The 18,372-nt window shown below is 45.7% G+C and overlaps 1 protein-coding gene across 1 annotated transcript in view; it reads left to right on the forward strand.

Moving 5' to 3' along the window:
* Positions 1 to 18,372, forward strand: part of PDE9A (phosphodiesterase 9A) — a 100,547-nt gene that overhangs the window by 32,327 nt on the left and 49,848 nt on the right. Inside the window, exon 4 of the mRNA XM_063098510.1 lies at positions 4,343 to 4,386. Within this exon, the coding sequence (XP_062954580.1) occupies positions 4,343 to 4,386 (44 nt within the window). The remainder of the gene's footprint in view (positions 1 to 4,342; positions 4,387 to 18,372) is intronic.

Below are 18,372 nucleotides of genomic sequence, written 5' to 3' on the forward strand. Positions count from 1 at the left end.
TGGATACTGATGAGAAGTGGGGGTTCCAGTTGCCCCTCACTTTCTGGCTTCTTCCCTACCCATTTCAAACAAAAACTCATGACACTCTGATTCTTCCTTCAAAATACTTCTGGCCTGAGTGCCTTCCTTTCGATGGCTGCATCCCACCCCCAGGTCAGACCCATCTCAGGAGGGGCTTCCTGCTCATGCATCCTGTTTCCCCTCACAGTTACCCCTCACTCAAGTGCTGCAGCCTTAGGAAAACTGGCTTTGCACATAGCCCTCATCACACCACTCCCAGCATGGAGTTCTCTGTGTGTCTGTTAGCCACAGGGCGTTTTCCAGACCCCTGCATCTGGAACATCCAGCCAAATCCACCTTAACATTCTTGTGTCCGAGTCCACCGACCTGCATGCATACCCGTGTGCATGTCCCCAGCTGAGGGGCACTCCCCACCCGCAGCATCCAGGCACTGCCCCACTCTGTGCACTGTCTGCCTTCCTGCCCCTCCTGTGGCTGAGATCCCCTGGCGGCTGCTCAGCCCCTCCTGGGCTCCCTGGATGTTTGGTGCAATCAGGAGAACATTCAGAGCAGCGTTATTAAACCTGGAATGTATTTACATAAGTCAAAGAGGTGCTCATGGAGCAATGGGCTGCTTGGCTTTTGCTGTCCTCGGGAGCTGGCAAAAAGATGATTGATGTCTAAGAGGCCCTGATTCCTAATGACCAACAGACATGAACGGACATATTCTCGCTCTGGTCAAATGATGCTACAGTCCTCCTCGGAGGGACCCAGGGCCATGAGGTCAAAGTTCTCCTTTCTGATCAGGGCAGCGTTCCGAGGACCACAGTGTCCACCTCACACAGTATTGCTTCCTGGCAATGTTGCCTCTTCCATTTCTGTCACTACTGCTTTGAGACCCTTGTTGACAGAGGGAAGCACACGCTTAAGAAGTGGCAAAGATGGGGCGTAGGCAGGCCATATGGAGAGAGAGAGGGCCAGGATGACACAGCACATGTGTGACACAGTTCCGAGTGTGGCCAAGTTGTGACGTGTGCAGCTCTCTGCTGGATGAAATGATGTGTGTGGCTGTCCCCACGGCTTAGGATAAACGTCTCCCAGATCACAGAATGGTTCCAGGCCTCCTCCTTCCAAATGTGTTTTAGAAGAAGCCTCAGAGCCAAGGTAGTTGGATTATAGAAAAAGACAAATACAGTCAACGTCAAGGCAAGTCTGTCCCTTCCAGAGGGAGTGCTTTACACTAATTTTGTCATAGAGGCAGAGAACAATGAAGGTGCAGGTCAGTTTAGACTGAGACCAGAGTTCATTCAATCATGGAAGCAATGTAACTGGTTCTGAGAAACGTCGCAGTTGTTCAGAGTCAAGAGGATTAAGGAACTAGGAGCCGAGACTAATCTCAAGTGGCCAAGAAATGCAACTAGGGAGCTTTGGCCCTGGTCCTGGAAGGTCCCTGCAGCTGCTTGGAGCACCCCATGGTCTCCACGACCAGTCCCACGTCCACTTCTGCTTCCATTACTAACTGGCGGCTCCCATCCCTCAGCTCACCAGACCCCAAGAGGCTGTCCTCGTGTGCGTCAGCAGGTTGACGGTGGGCTCCACTCAGGTTGACAAGCAGTCCCAGGATCACTGTGGCAACGAGAGGGACTCCTGATGAGCCTGTCCAGTGTCGTGTCCGCAAGGTGTCCTCCTCCTCGGCGGCTCTTATGTGGGAGAAGTTGCTGCCACCACCCCCCTGGCTCTGTCCACCTGCTCCAGTGTGCCATCAGTGTCATTCTCCATCCTGCCATCAACCCTCTCCTGGACCCCTTCTCTGCTCCTGTCACCCCCACCCACCCACCCCCAGCACTGATTTTAGGGGCCAAGGGACAAGGAGGAGGAGGAGAGGAAAGAAAAGCCCCTGTGTCCCCTCACAGGAGTGAGAGGCAGGAGAGAGAGAGAGCCCATTCCTGTGACTCATCTGGGACCCTGGCTCTCCCTCCTCACCCACTGCCCGTGGGCAGGTACTCATGTGGGAGCCAGAGAGACACCAAGAAACCAAGAGGAGACAGAGGAGGAGACTGCACCCGGCTTTCTGTCCCCTGTCCCATCCTCCTTTGCAGGCAGTGCTGGCATGGTGGCTTGGTGTCTGGGCTCTGGCCTCACTCGTCACCGGGTGGCTCCAGCACAGCACCTGTTCCCCCTGCATGTCAGGCTCCTGTACCTGTAGGGTGGAGGCTGAAGTCGCTGTGGGAACCCCATGGATGATGGCCTTGCCCAGCCCAGCAGGGGTGTCCGGCAACTGAGGGACAGTGCCCCTTTCTCCCGAGGTGGAGGAGAGGCTACTCTGCCTGTGGAACTTGGAGGACCTCTGCTCTGTATTAGGGCTTCACTTCCAACCTGTCTGGGCTCTAAATATGGTTTTGTCTGGTCTTGACAAGACCTAGACACCATTTATGACATAGTCTCTGGTTCCAAATGACCCACTTCCAAAAAGCCTTCTGAGAGGGGCCTTTTCCCAAGCAGGAACAAGGACTTGGGTGGAGACATGAGGACTGGACCCCCCTAGCGGCATCCTGTGCAAGGAAGTGGCGCTCGGGAGCGAGGGAGAACAGAGGTCTCCATGCCGTGCTCTGTCCACCATCCGTGGGCCATGTGGCTTTTGTTTTTATACTTTGCTAGTGTTTAAAATTGTGGAAATCTTCCATGCTGCCTGTCCCCATGAAACCAGAGGTATTCCCCCAATTAATCACTGTTAGCAGTTTGGTGTGTGGTGGCATATTTTCTGTGCTTTCTTTTTCCAGAAGTGAGCTCATTCTCTGTGTATTACTCTGTGATTGGCTGTTTTTATGCAGTGAGATGTCGTGGGCATCCCTCCAGATCAATACTTGTACGCTATCTTCATTTTTTAACAACTGAATGACACCTGGGTCATTTTCAGTTCAGGCTGCTACAACAGAATCCCACAGATGGGGGGCTTAAATACACACACTGGTTGCTCGCAGTGCTGGAGGCTGGGAGTCTGAGGTCAGGCTGCTGGCAGGGTTGGGTTCTGGCAAGGGCTGCTTCCAGGTTTGCAGACAGCTGACTTCTCCCTATGTCCTCATGTCCAGAGAAAGACAGAGCACTCTGGTCCCTTCATCCTCTTATAAGGACACTAATCCCATTCAAGAGGGCCCCACCCTCATGACCTAGTCACCTCCCAAAGGCCCCACTTCAAATACCTTCATATTGGGGGTTAGGGTTTCAACATGTGGATCTGGGGGCGTTCACAAACCTTCGGTCCGCAGCACCACGGGACGGCTAATACACCATCCGTCCCATGGAGAGGTGCCAGAGTATCCCCAGTGCAGAGCCTTCATACTGTGGACACGCGCATCCTTTCAACCTGTCCTTGCCTGCGGGACACTAGTCCCATGAGACAGGTACATTTTGTCTGGTTCACTATCATATCCCTAGCACCCAGCCGCTGCGGGCACAAGTGAAAAGCTGATTGAAAGAATGCGTGCGTGACAAGGGAATGGCTTGAGTGAATGACATCTGACCATGTCCCCATGGACTGATGTCTCATTTTGATACATTTGCTCCTAAGCCCACTTGCTGAGACAAAGGATTACGCATGTTACTTTTCAATCAGCATTGCTGGGTTGTTTTCCCAAGGTCCTGGCAGGCCCCACCCCACCAGCAATATGTGGAGGGCCTGTTTTTCTCTGCCTTGTAGGTTCTAAATTTCACTAACCTCCTGGGTGAAGAATGGCAGCTCTCTTGAGGTTGACCTCTTTTGTGGTGTTGTGTTTTTGCTCCTATTGGTCTGTTTGTACTCCTTTGCCAGAGGTCTTTCTGTGTCCTTCTGTCTGCTGTATGTATGGCCAGCACCTATCCCCAGCCACCCTGGGTCCCGTGGTTACTGGGTGGCATCCCCAAGACCCCAGGGCGCTTCTGACCGAGTCACTCGCCCCATCCTCTCTTGCTCATCTGGGGTATACAGTAGCCCCGAGCTCAGACAAAGCAAACGAGAGGGGCCGCCTGCCTCCCCCAGGTGCCGGGGTGGACACAGCGATTCCATCATGGGCTGCTGTTCCTAGCTCAATCTGCACCTCTGACTGGTAGTAGTACTAAGGAGGAGACTTGTTTCATTGACTACATATGAACATTATAGAGGAAGTCTGTCACTGAAATTAGATATTTAATCTATTTAGAATTCATCTGAACAAGGAAGCTCAGAACAGCCAAAGAAACTAATTAAAAAAAAAAAAAACTCTAATCCACTGAATTCTAATTCACCCCGAGTGCTTATCTCACATAGCAGACACATGGCGAGCGTCTGTGACAGCATCTGATGGTGCAACTGTCTTCTCTTTTGCAGCACTCCCTACAAAGTGAGGCCTGTGCCCTCCAAGCAGCTCTCTGGTAAGGCCCTGCTATCATTTTTTTAATTAAAAGAAAAAAAAAAAAGCTGAACCCTGCCTCTGTGATTGAATATATATGAAACATTTGAATCTACAACACAGTACCACTGCAGGATCTGAAACCTTATACTGCTTTAGAGACTCCTGCCGTGACGACTCTCAGGGACCCCCTTACCCTGTCCCTGAGGACTGAGCAGGTGCAGGTGACATCCCACATTGGTCTTCCTGGGCCCAGCGCCCTCCTTCCATTCACTGTGAGCCGCAACCCCAGGGTATTTGAGACCCCTCTGGATGCTCAGGGTGCCTCCGCAGTCAGTTGTGTTGTTTAGTTAAAATTCCATTTTCTTTTCGGTTTTTATCACTTTAATTTATGTATGATTTATGCATAATAAAATGCTTCCATTTAAGTGCATAATTTGGTGAGTTTTGAAAAATGTATATGCTCTTATAACTGTCACCATAATCAAGACACAGAAAATTACATCCCCCGACGTCCCTCCCTGGTTCATCCCCTATCCACTGACTCCTTGTCTCAGTCAACAGCTGGCCTGCTTTCTGACACCATCGGTTAGATTTGACCCATTTGAGAGTTTTATATAAAAGAAATTACACAGTATGTGTACTCTTTTTTGAGTCGACATGACGTTTTTGAGACTCATCCATGTTGTTGTGTGTGTAGATAGTTCATTCCTTTTTCATTAAATGGTATTCACGGTGTGGGTATTCCACAGTGTGCTTTCCATTCACTTGTGGGTGGACATCTGGCTTCTGCCCATTTTGAGGACTTTTACAAGTAAGGCCGCCATGAGCATTAAGTACAGGTATTTGTGGGGACGAATATTTCTATTTCACTTGGATAAATACCTGAGAGTGGACTTATTAGTCACGTGGTTAAGTTTATGTTTCATTTTTATAAAGAATGGCCAGTCATCTTTTCCAAAGCAGCTGTGCCGTTGTGCACCCCAATCAGCGCTGCACGAGTGCGCCAGCTGGTCCACACCCCTTGGCATTTGGTCCTGCCAGTCGTTTCTATTTTAATCATTCTAATGGGCAGGTAGTGGTATTGCACTGTGGTTTTAATTTGTATTTCCCTAATGATTAGTGATGGTAAGTATCATTGAAGCATTTACCAGCCATTCATAAGTCTTCTTTTATAAAGTATCTGCTCAAATCTTTGGTGATTTCTCATTGCTGAGCGTTGTTTTCCCCATTATTGTACTGTGAGTGTTCTTGATGTATTTGGCATGTACACCTCTTGTCAGATAGATATTATAAATATTTTCTTAGGCTACACCTTGCCTTTTCATTTTTTTATTAGTGTCTTTCAATGACCAGAAATTTAAAATTTTGACAGGCCCAGTTTATCAATTTTGTTCTTTAATGGTCTGTGCTTTTAATAGTGCTTTTTGTGTCCTAAGAAATCTTAGTTTATCCCATAGTCATGAAATTTCTTCCTGTATTTTCTTCTAGAAATTTTATAGAGTTACCTTTCACATTTAGGTCTGTGATCAATTTTGAGTTAATTTTTGTGTGTGGTATGAGGTAAAAGTTGAGGTTTATTTTCATTGGTTAAATTTAGTTTCAATTTAGTTTTAAGTTTTTTAAGATTGACGGTTATAGAATTCTGAAGCAGCCACAGGGTGCTGGATGGTGTGTGAGCGAGGAACTCACATTTCTGTGCCTTGGTTTCTCCTCTTTAAAGTGAAAGTGCTTCCATGTGCACACTCACTGCTCTACATTTTCTTTATGCTCGAGCTCTTCTTTATGCTCTTTAAGAAAACTCTTAATTCAATTCTTTTGATAGCAGATGTTAGAATAAAATATGGGTTCTAATTTTTTCTAATATAAAAATACATTTTAATATAAAAAGCTTATTAAGCCCTTGACTCAATGGTAAATGTATCTTTTTTACATTTTTTTAACCAAACCCCATACTTTATTTGAATTTCACGAGTTTTTCCCTTGATGCCCCTTTGCTGTTCCAGGACCCCATCCACAGTCCCACCCTGCATTTGGCTGCTGTATCTTCCCAGTCTTCTCTGGTCTGTGACAGCCTCTCAGACTTTCCTTGTTTGTCATGACCTTGGAAATCTGAAGAGTCTGGAGAACGTCAGGGTTTGCCTGACGTTTTTCTCATGCCCAGCCTGGGGGTGTGGGTTTTGGAACTGGCTGCTCCACTGTGGAGTTTCTGCGTGTTCCTTTCCTTCCTTCTCTTCAGAAGCACGTCACTAGGCCTAGCCCACCTAAGTGCAGGAGAAGGAACTGAGGTTCATTTTCTCTATTTGGGTATCCACTTGCTTCAGCACCATTTGTTGAAAAGATGATCTTTTTCCCCCATTGAATTACCATGGCAACTTTGTCCAAAATCAGTTGACCTTATATGTGTGAGTCTTTTTCTGGACTCAGTGTCCCGTTCCATTAGTATACATGTCTGTTCTTAAACCAATAGCACACTGTCTTGATTATTGTAGATTGACAGTAGCTCTTGAAATCAGGTAGCATAAGTCCTCTTATTTTTTTTATCTTTTTCAAAAATGTTATTGCTTTTATTTTTGAATACATTTTAGAATCAATCTGTGAATTGCTATCCAAAAAAAAAAAAGTCTGCTAGAATTTTGATTGAAAATATATTGCATTAGATATACAGAACAAATTGGGAAGAATTAATATGTTAATAATGTTGAGTCTTCTGATTCATGAATATGGTACATCTTTCAATTTTTGGGTATTTCCCTTAATGTCTCTCAACAGTGTGTTATAGTTGTCAGTATAAACTTCTTGAATATGTGTTGATAAATTCATTACTAAGTATTTACTATTTTTAATGCTGCTGTAAATGGAGTTTCTTGAATTTCAGTTTCCAGTAGTTTTTAGTTTATAGAAATACAATTGGGTTTTGTGTATTGACCTTGCCAAATATTAATGTAAAGGTATTAGATCAAACACCTTTTTGTAGATTTTTCTGTATGAGTCTCTAGATGATTTTTTTAAGTCTGCAAGTAGAAAATTACTTCTTCCATTTAAATCTTGGAGCCTTTTATTTCTTAGTTCTTTTTTTTACTAGGTGTAAGAGTGGAGATTTCTGCTTTGTTCTTAATGTCAGGAGAAATGTGTAAGTCTGTTGATTGTGATGTTAGCTGTAACCGTTTTTGAACATATCTTTTATCAGGTTGAGGGTGTTTTGTTTCTTTGTTCTGTTTCTAGGTTGTTGAGAGTTTTAATCACAAATTGGTATTGAATTTTGTCAAATGCATTTTCTGCCTCCGTTGAGAGGATCATGGTTTTTCTCTTTTATTTTGCTAATAGTGAATCATACTGATTGATTTTAAAGTGTTAAACTAAACTTGCATTCCTAGTGAAAACTCCACTTGGCATGGTGTATTATTTTTTTGCTTTGGATTCAATTTGCATATACTTTTACATCATTATTAATCGGGGATATTGGCCCATAGTTTTCTTACAATATGTTCATCTGGTTTTGGTATTGGGGTAATGCTGATTTCATAAAGCGGATTGGGAGATGTTTCATCCTTCTCTGTTTTCTGGAAGTATTTGTATAGGGTTGGCATTATTTCTACCTCAAATGTTTGATAGAATTCACCAGTGAATCCATTTCTGCTTAGAATTTCTTTGCTGGAAGGTTTTTCATTAAGAAATCAATTTTTTTAATACATAAAAATACTCAGGTTTTCTGTCTCTTTGAGGGTAAATTTTAGGAAGTTGTGTTCATTTCATGTAAGTTTCATCTAAGAATTTATTGGCGTGATAATAGTTTGAAATACATCCTTGTTATTCTTTTTAGGTCTGTAGGGATTTCGTGGAATTCCCCCTTTCATTCAGAATATTAGTAATTTGTATCTTCTCTCTTTTTAAGTTCATCTGTCAAACTAGAGATTTATAAATTTTATTGATTTTTTTTTTTTAAAGAGCCCGCTTTGGGCTTCATTGGTTTTTACTCTTTTGTTTGTTTCCTATTTCATTCATTTCTCCTCCCTATTATTTCTTTCCTTCTACTCTCTTCAGGTTTAATTTGCTCTTCTTTTTCCTGCTTGCAAAGGAGGAAGCTTAGATCATTGATTTTAGACTTTTTAAAATACAATATAACAATTTAGAGCTAAAGATTTCCCTCTGAGCATACTTTATCTCATAAATTTTATGTGTTATATTTTCATTTTCATTCAATTGAACATGTTTTCTAATTTACCTTGTGGTCCCTTCTCTGACCCATGTGTTATTTAGAACTGTATTATTTAATTTCCAAATATTTGGGTATTTCTCTGTTATGTTTCTGTTACTGATTTCTACGTTGATTCCATTATAATTTAAAAACAGACTCTGCATGACTTTAACCTTTTAAAATTTATTGACACACATGGTGTGTCTTGGTGACTGTTCCAGGTACACTTGAGAGAAAGTGTATTCTGCTGTTCCTGGGTGGAATATTCTATAAATGCCAATACGTTGAAATAGTTGATAGTTAATTCAAGTTTTATGTATCTTTACTTATTTTTTGTCTTCTTGTTCTGTCAATTACTGAGAGATGAGAATTAAAATACCCATTATAATTGTGAATTTGTTTCTTTTTTCAGTTCTATCTGTTTTTGCTTCGTGCATACTTATTTAGGATTGTTATATCTTTTTGATGGATCAACCCCTTTATCCTTAAGAAAGTGTGACCTTTATCCCTGAGTCTCTCTCTAAGTCTTCTCTATCTCATGATCATATAGGCTCTGCAGCCTTCTTATGTCAGTGCTTGTGAGTTAAATCCTTCTCCTTCCCATTAATGTATGTTTGTCTTTGTATTGGAAGTGAATTTCTTATAGGTAGCAATTATCAATTCTGGCCATTTCAGTCTCTTAATTGACATTTTAAACCATTTACATTAGATGTAATAGTGGATATGGTTGGATTTAAGTCTACTCTCTTGCTATTCATTTTCCCATTTATTCTTTTTTTACCTTTTCCTACTTCTTTTGGATACTGATTTTAATTCCACTTTTTTTCTTCACTCTTGGTTTATGAACTATACTTCTTTGTTTTATTTCTCTGTGATTGTTTTTGGTTTTACGATACGTATCATTAGCTTGTCGCAATCTGCCTTTAAGTCACTCTATACCAGTCACCATGACGTGAGACACTCACAACAGTGCAGGTCCATTCCTCCCACTGGGCTTGTGCTTTGTCATGTGTTTTACCACCACACATTTCACACTCCACAGCACGCTGTTTCTATTTTCTGTTTTCAAGAGTCAGTCATGTTTTTGCTTTGTTTCTTTGTGCAGACCCAGGTTTGCATCTGGAGCCATTTTTCTTCTTGAACTTCTTTTAACATTTCTTATAGTGCTGGGCTTCTGATGACAAATTCCTTCAGCTTTGGTTGGTCTGAAAACATTTTTCTTTCACCCTCATTTTGGAGGGGCGCTTCCTTGCCATATAGAATTTTAGTTTGACCATTTTTTAGCATTTTAAATGTGCCTTTTCATTGTCTTTTAGCTGGTACAGCTTTTCATCAGATGTCTAGGATAAGTCCTACCCTCGTTTCTGTGTTTGTAATGAGACTTTTTTCCTGTGGCTGTTTAAGATTTTATCTTTATCACTGGTTTTCAGGAATTTGATTATGATGGCCTTGATGTGGCCTTGTGTTTTACCTGCTTGGGGTTCATTGACCTTCTTTGGATCCTTGGGTCCCTATCTTTCATCAGATTTGGAAATGTCTTCTGCTGCACTCTCTGTGCCCTCTCCTCTGGGACCCTGATTACGCGAGGGGTTGGCAGCTTGCCCGCCCAGGCGTCCTTCGTTTTCATGCAGGCTTCTTTCTCTGTTTGCTTTAATTTTCTCAGACTTTTTCGTTGCAGCTTCAATTTCATCGGGCTTTTCTTCTGCAGTATTTAATCCACTGTCAGTCTCATCAGTGAGATTTTTGTTTCAGATATTTCATTCTTCATCTCTAGGAATTTCATTTTCATTCTTTTTCATAGCTTCCATTTTTAGATCTCCTCACATAGGAGGACACTTCAGAAAGTTTGTGGAAAAACAATTAAAAGATAGTATGAATCTTTCCATGAATGTTTTGGAAGTGCCCTCATATCTCATACTTACATATAGTTACAATTCTGTGTTCATGTCACTGTGTGCTGGTTTCGTCCTGCCTGTGATATCGGAGTCTCTCTCTAGTGACTGATTTTTCTCCTGGGTATGGATCATATGTTTCTGATTCTTACAAATCTAGTAAATTTTGATTGAATCCTTACCATAGTGGATGTTACATTGCTGATCATCTGGATTTTGTTTCCTCCCATTAAAGAGTGTTGGGCTCTGCCCTGACAAGCAGTTAAGTTACTTGAAGATCAGCTTGATGCCTTCGAGACCTGTTTTTTTAAGCTTTGTTAGGACAGTGCTAGAGCTCTGGCCCCTATCCCTGGGACAGCTCAGTCCTACTAAGGCATGACCTCTTGGTTTCTCCACCAAACTCCCCATGGCCGCCACTCATTCTTGATGCTGGCCGTTTCGAGCTCAAACATTTAGAGATGAAGCTGAGCATGCTGGGGGGCAGATCATGCAGGGCCTTGAAGGTCATGTTGAGGATGTCGGCCTTTATGCTGAGTGATGTGGGGAGTTTGTAGAAGGTTTTGAGCAGAGAAGTGATGTAATCAGATTTATGTGTTTAAATGCTTGCTGCGACTGCATGTTGAGAAAATACTATGAAGGGAGCAGGTAGCAAAGGTGGAAGCAGAGACGTCCACAAGGCGGCGTCTGCAGTAATGCCCCTGGGAGGAGGTGGGGATCCAGGCCAGGGTGGGGACAGGAGGTGGTAAGGTGTGGTCAAGTTCTGGTATGTTCTAAAGGAAGAGCAAGTTTTTTTCCTGGTTGAGTTGAAGTGGGATATAAAAGAAAAGAGAGTCAGAGAAGCCTCTGGGTCTGTCCTAAACCACTAAGAGCCGCTACCAAAATAGGTAAGCAGTGGTGGAGCAGGGGCACCAGCCCCCTCTCAGTGGGTGATGGGACAGGGACAGTTATCAGCCGTCATGGGGCTTAATGACATCAGTGCAGAGTGAGTGAGTACATGAGGAGGAGGGACCAGGACTGAGACACTTAGAGACAGAATCTGTCTGCAGAAGGACGCTTGCTACATGACCCTGTCCAGAACAGAGGGGTCAGAGTGATCGAGGAATGAGAAACAAATCACAGGCCGAGCTCGGGGTGGGATGTGACAGGGATTAGTTTGTGTTGCTTTGCCCCCGACTGACTTGTCACCCCACTTCCCCTGGGTGATGGAGCCACAAAGGATTACTCAAAGCCCATCTCTTCTGAGCAGTGAGAGACCCTGAAGTGGTAAACTTCCCTGGAACCCTCAAGTGAGAGGCATCCCTTTCATTTGGGAAATTAACCCCAAATTGGGGTTCTCTTCCTGCATTTATTTTCCAGACTAGGAAGTTACAGGAAGAGAACATAAGTGAGGTTATAGTTTAACAATACAGGCTGGTAACTTTCAGTGAAACAAGTCAGATGACATTCGCTTAGACGATTAAGTGGTCTTATCAACACAAGCTTGATCTTAGCAAACATTCCTTCCTATAGCAATTTCCCAGTATCTTTACAAGAACAATCAGTAACTAGTCTTTGAGCCAGCATCCTTGCTGTGTTAGAATTCTTTATCTTACACCAGAGACTTTATAGCCTGGGGAAAATTTCCTGTCCTCCACAAGGTCAATATTTGAAACTGCAAGGCTTTGGAAAACCAGGCCCTGTGAGGTACATTTGCTTTAAGAATCTTCTACAAGCTTGGGTAAAGGACTGCTAGAGACATGGCAGCTGTAGTCAGATATTCACAAGATTATCGCTGGAGATGGAAGAAAGATGGATTTTTGTGCAACTTTGGGGTCCATCTAGGGCCAATGGGAGGTGGACTTGGGCTCATTAGGGGAAAGACTATAACAAAAGTTAGAGCCAGTTGTGAGTGGCATTGGCTGTCCAAGGCCCAAGTTCCTCCCCCGCCCCTGGAGGCTTCTGCCAAGGGCTGAAGGCTGCTGGCTGTGGGGTGTCCAGCAGGGACTCTGCAGTCCCTCCCAAAGCTGGAATCCTAGGAGCCACAGAGAAGTGTGAAAATTAAGCCAACTGCCAAGCACAGAACCTTGTATTAATAACCTAGCATCATAATGCTTTGAGTGAAGGAACCATAAGGGGCATTTGTTCTAAATGTGCCGGAAGGAGGAAAAAGTAGAAAACAGCCTCTGCCTTCAAGGTTCTGCCCCTCTTGAAAGCAGGGCAGGGCGAGCTCAGAAGCACCTGCTGTGGCATTGGAAGCCTCCCCAGGTGACCCTGAGGGCTCTGGCAGGCCCAGGCCAGTGCCTCCCCACCCCGCCCAGCCCTGTGCTCAGCAGGTGATTTCTGCCTTTGCTGGGAGCTCGGCCACGCGCTGCTGCTGCACTGGGCAGAGCTTCACAAGAGACCAGACACAAGCAGCCAAGTGACGGGCCGGGCTTCACAAGAGACCAGACACAGCCAAGTGACAGGCTGGGCTGGGCTGGGTTTCCCCGGCCTGGCCACTCCGTATTTGCCCTGCGGTGAGAAGTTGGGCATTTGCTATTTGCCGTGCATCATCATCCTTTCCCTTGTCACTCAGGCCTTCCCTTCCTCGGCTGTATCCCCAGTCAGGCTGACACTACCTTTCCTGCTCTGGGTGCATGCGACCCCTCCTCGGGTGTCTGTATTCCAGGTGTTTCTTTGGGGCACAGGTAGACCCCCATGCCCTGGGCTTTCCTGAGACAAGCAAGAAAAGGGGCTCCCTGAGGAGGGCACTCTGAGAGCGCCGTTTCTCTCTGGAACGAATTGTTCTGAGGATCTTTGGCTCTCTGGCGCTCTCAATAGCAGCACCATCCTCTCCCATCCACCCCGCCTTGCTCCCAGCTCTCCAAGCCTTTGCCCAGGCTTATGATGCGCCCTGGCATCGCAGCCCTGATGTGGGGCCGGCATTGACCCCACTGCCCGTGAGCCAGCGACCACACTCACAGTAACAACGGAGATGAGAGCCCACTCGCAGAGTAGTTCCATGCAGCCCCACGGCCTTTCCCTGTGGTCCCATCCTCCTCTCTGTCCTCAGCGTATTTCAGTCAATGCTTCTCCCGGGTCCTGGTGGAACTGCAAGAGGCAGAAACGCCCCAGAATTTTGCTTAAATATTTAGGAAACTGTAAAGAGCAGAGTATCATCAAAAACAGGACTTTTCATAGAAAAGCAGAGCAGGGCAGTCCTGGCTGGGCCCACAACACACCGTGAGAGCAGAGACTGTCATCAGCACTGATGAGCAACCTGGCCCAGGGGACAGCAACGCACAGCCAGTGACCCCAGAATGGAGCAAACCTTGCGACCTCTGTACATGGAAGTTCTCTGTCTACCTAACACATCTTCCAGAAAAATATTCCCTTCGCCTAATCACGGGGGATAATCATGCAGCTAGACTGTTTTTCCCTTTTATGAATGAAACGAGGTTAAAAACAACCACAAAAACCACAGGCTTTCGTGCAGTTTTTTAGGACAACTGTGCTGATTCTTTTGAAAACCCTGAATCAGTCACTTTTATTTGATGTGAGCAGCTCAAACCCAAATAGTGGTGTTTTCCAAATTATAAAATACATGATTTGGGCCTGTGGCCAGTTGTGTGCCTGCACGTGTGCCCTCTGCCTGCCAGAGCAATGGGGACAGGTGTGTTAGAGTAACAGTCACAGCCCAGATCAGATACGCTGATTGCAGCCCAGAGGGGGGCCCATCCTGGCCAGAGCCTCCCTGCACGTGTGATGGTGATGCCAACTGTGGTCTGTGGGCTCGCAGCACTGTGCCAAAGCTAGTGTTCCTCTTCCCATGTAACCTGGCGGGAAGGAGCGTGCTCGGCTTGCAGGTGCCGGGAGTAGAACGCTGCCTGTGTGCCCAGGAGGGCTGGTGCTCTTGTGCTTTCTCAGGTGCAGCAGCCTCGGGGATGGCGTCTTTACCTGCAGAACTGAGAATAGGACCTGCTGTGGGGGCACGCGTTCTGTTGTTCTCCTCCCTGGGGCCCAGGACAGGGTCTCCAGTTACACAGCACCCCTGCCCAGCCACACCCCACCAGCTTCTGTGTCCAGCCCATCTGTAGGGACCCTGCAGAGGCCACACGCCAAGGCACATGCCGCCCAGCTCTGGCTGAGCACGGCTCATGTTCTGCCTCCCCAGCCAGAGATCACGGGGATCAAAAGCCCTCCTGTTTCTAGCAGCTTAATCGTTGTTGCTGTTTCCAAAGAAGTACATAAAAGGTAAGCCACAAAGATGCATCAGGAGCATGCACACAGCACGTGCCTGTGCTCCTGCAAGCCAGGGGTGGCAGGTGGAGGATGGGGAGGGACAGACAGGCTGGCTGTGCACTGGACAGTGCCCAGATTCCACCAGGGGACACGCAGCCCTGCCCACGGCATACATCTGCCCCTCCTCCTCTGGAAAGGGTCTGCAGCGGCTCTTTACTGATGCCCCTACTAGCATAGAGGTGGTCCTTATGCCCCAAGACCCAGGAAGGCGAGGACAAGATGACCCATCTGTGCCTCACTGAGTGTGCTGGAGTGAAGCCCACCCCAAACCCGCTCCCACGGCTGAAGAAACAGAGGTCATGGGCAGTGCCTGAGAGGCAGCTCACTGAGGTCTGAACGCTGCACCTGCTCAGTGTGTGCAGCCCATCAGGACATGGCCAAATGCACCGCAAGTCCAGCCACGGCCCAGATGACAATGTACCATCCATGTGAAATGCACACAGAGTTTTGAAGACTTACTATGAAAAGAAAGAATGCACCGTGTCTCAAGAATTTTAACAATTGATTTCAGGTTTTCTTACGGAGATGTAATTCGATAACATAAAATCCACCATCTTAAGGTGTAGAAATTCAGTAGTTTTAGTATATCCACTTGTGCGGCCATCACCACTACCCAATTCCAGAACATTCGATCACCCCAGAAAGAAACCCCACACCTATTAGCAGTCCCCCCATTCCCTCACCCCCAGCTCATGGCAACCATTGATCTGCTCTGTCTCTCCGGGTGTGCCTATGCTGGACATGCCCTTTTGTGCCTGGCTTCCTTTGCTTCGCTTGTGTGTTCGGGTGCATCCGTGTGGTGACATGTAAAAGTCCTTCATTCCTTTTTATGACTGAGTGATGCTCCACCATGTGGGTGGGTCACACTTGTCCACCAGCTCATCAGTTGATGGACATCTGGGTTGTTTCCACTTTTTAGCTATTGTGAATGATGCTGCTGGAACATTTGCATGCACATTGTTATTGAATAAAGCATGTTGAAATGAGATATTTGAGATATATTAGGTTAAATAAAATATTATTTTTTTAAGTCTAGCAACTGACCTTGAATCAGGGAAGGGACTGAGAGAGGTGCCGAACATTCGCAGCAGAGTGTACCAGATGCTCTTGGTGCACTAGGCTGGCCTGTCCCAGGGGTCCCTTCATCTGGATTCCCAGTAGTGGCTTCCTCCTTCAACCTCTGAGTCCCCTGCTGAATATTTCCTCTGAGCAGAGTAGACCAGAGCTGCAGGGGAGCCCCCACCAGACCAGTCCCCCACCCCCAGGTAAAAGAGGGAGCTGTGGGACAAATGCTCAGCTTCCTTGTTCCAGGGGGACAGTTCTCTGATGCCATCTATGCAGTTGCTCAAAGGGACCCCAGAGCCGCAAGCCACAGCTGCCCACTTGGTTGCTTGCTCACCAACTTACCCTTGGCGAGATTTCTTCTTTTCCTGGTCTCAACTCCCCACACCCTCCCGGGGCTGCTTGGGATCACCTCCAGATGCACTGGGAGCACCCAGCTCTTTGTCTTGGGGTAGGCTTTTGAGGAACCCAAACTAAGGTGACACATGGAAAGGGAAATATAAGAACAGCGGGCCAGCCCAACTGGCTCATTCGTTTGTCAACTGGATACAACGGCCTCAGGATAGCTATTTAAGTGCACTGAGCTCCCATTTCTCTTGCAAAATAGGAATTAGAATACATAACTTTTGTGGTTCTTAGGAGGTTAAATGAGGTAATTCATATGAATGCTTAGCACAGAGTCTGCCACTTGGTAAGTGCTCAGTAGTGGTGGCTATCATTTAAAATGACCTAGAGGGTGTTTTTGAATGGCTAAAGTTATGTCCCTCTGGAATTGCTGAATTTTAGTAGAACAGGAATGTTTCCTAACATTTAAAATGACACATGACGTGATGGCTGTATTTTCGCTTGGAAGTCAGGTTAATGCTTGAAATTTGAGCACAAACATGTTGTTTATGAGAAATAATAATACTTCTTACTAATATTTCCTATTTTTAGTGCAATTTTATTCCAAAGAGCTTTATAAGCATAGCCTTAGTAATCCTTCCTTGCATTATTTTTAAAACAAAAAGGATGCAGTGTATAAAATGAAAAATAAACATTTCTGGAATTGTGTGGTCACACTCCTGTTGGAGTGGTCCAGCCAAAAAAAGACAACAGCCTTTAGCACACCGAGCCAGAGGCATGGGTGGCAAATGATAGCACAGAGGCCTCTGAGGTTTATGTATCCTGGCTGCAGATCTCAGTAGAACAAAATGATGACATCCTAGCATTACTGCAGACACCTCAAGACCGCAAATGTTCAGTCCTCTCTGCGCCTGGTGCTTGTGAGAAGCAGGCAGAACCCACGCCCACGTGCGCATCCTGTCCATGTGGGGAAACACACAGATCCTGAATGCACAATGTGATGGGTTCTGATAAAAGGAAGCATGTAACCACCACCCAGTCAAGGTAGAGAACATTCCATCACCCCAGAAGAGATCCCTCCTGCCTCGTCTGAGTCAGTCCCCACACACCATGAGAAGCCATTCTGCTGACCTCTGCCACCATGGGCTGCTTTGCCTGTTCTTGACTTTTACAGAGGTGGAATCGTACAGGATGTGCTCTTTGGTGTCTGGATTCTTTCACTCGACATCATATTTTTAAGATTCACTTGGGCAATTGTATTACTCCATTTCTATTGCTTATCACAAAATACTTGGAACTGGGTAATTTATAAGGAAAATGAAATTTATTGATTACAGTTTTGGAGGTTGCAAAGTCCAAAGTCCAAGGAACACTTAATGGTGTGCAATGCAGGGTCTCACATAGCAGGCAGAGCAGAGAGAGGGAAAACCTCTCATTTTCTCTCCTTTTAAAGCCCTCAGAACCACCATTACTAATCCATTCACTATGGCATGATCCTACAATCTAATCACCTCTTCACCTTTCAATTGCCATAATAGGATTTCCCACCCTCCCAAGAGTCACACTGGGAATTAAGCTTCTAATATATGAACTTTGGGGATACAATTCAATTAATCCACAGCATTTCACCCTCGAAGTTCATGTCCTTCTCACATGTAAATACATTCTTTCCGCCCCCAAAATCTTAACTTGTTTCAACTTAAAAGTCCAAAGTTCAAAGTCCCATCTGTGAAATCAAAACAAATTATCTACTTCCAAGATACAGTGGTGGGACATAGTCAAAAAGGGAGAGAGAGGTCGAAAGAAAGGGGTAACAGGTCCTAAGCAAGTCTGAAATCCAGCAAGGCAGGCATTAAATCTCAAAGCTGGTCAATCATGTACCTTGACTCCCATGTTCAATGTCCTCTGCACACTGGTGCAGGGGGTTGGGTCCCCACATCCTTGGACAGCTCTGCTTCTATGGCTTTGCTGGTCTGAGGCTATGCTCTCAGCTCTCAAAGGCTGGTGTTCCTGGTAGCTCCACAGGTCTTGGGTCTCCATGGCAGTCCCTCTCTCACAGCTCCACTAGGCGTGGCCTTGGTGGGTTTTCCTGCTGCAACTCCAACCCCACATTTCCATTTGGCATTGCTCTAAGTGAAGGCTGTCTGTGATGACTCTACCCCTGTGACAGTTCTCTTTCTGGGTCCCCAGGCTTTTCAGTACATCCTTTGATATCAGGTTGGAGGCTCCCAAGCCTCCACAGCTCTAGTAT

Source organism: Cynocephalus volans, chromosome 1 (genome assembly GCF_027409185.1).
Source record: "Cynocephalus volans isolate mCynVol1 chromosome 1, mCynVol1.pri, whole genome shotgun sequence".
Taxonomy (NCBI): domain Eukaryota; kingdom Metazoa; phylum Chordata; class Mammalia; order Dermoptera; family Cynocephalidae; genus Cynocephalus; species Cynocephalus volans.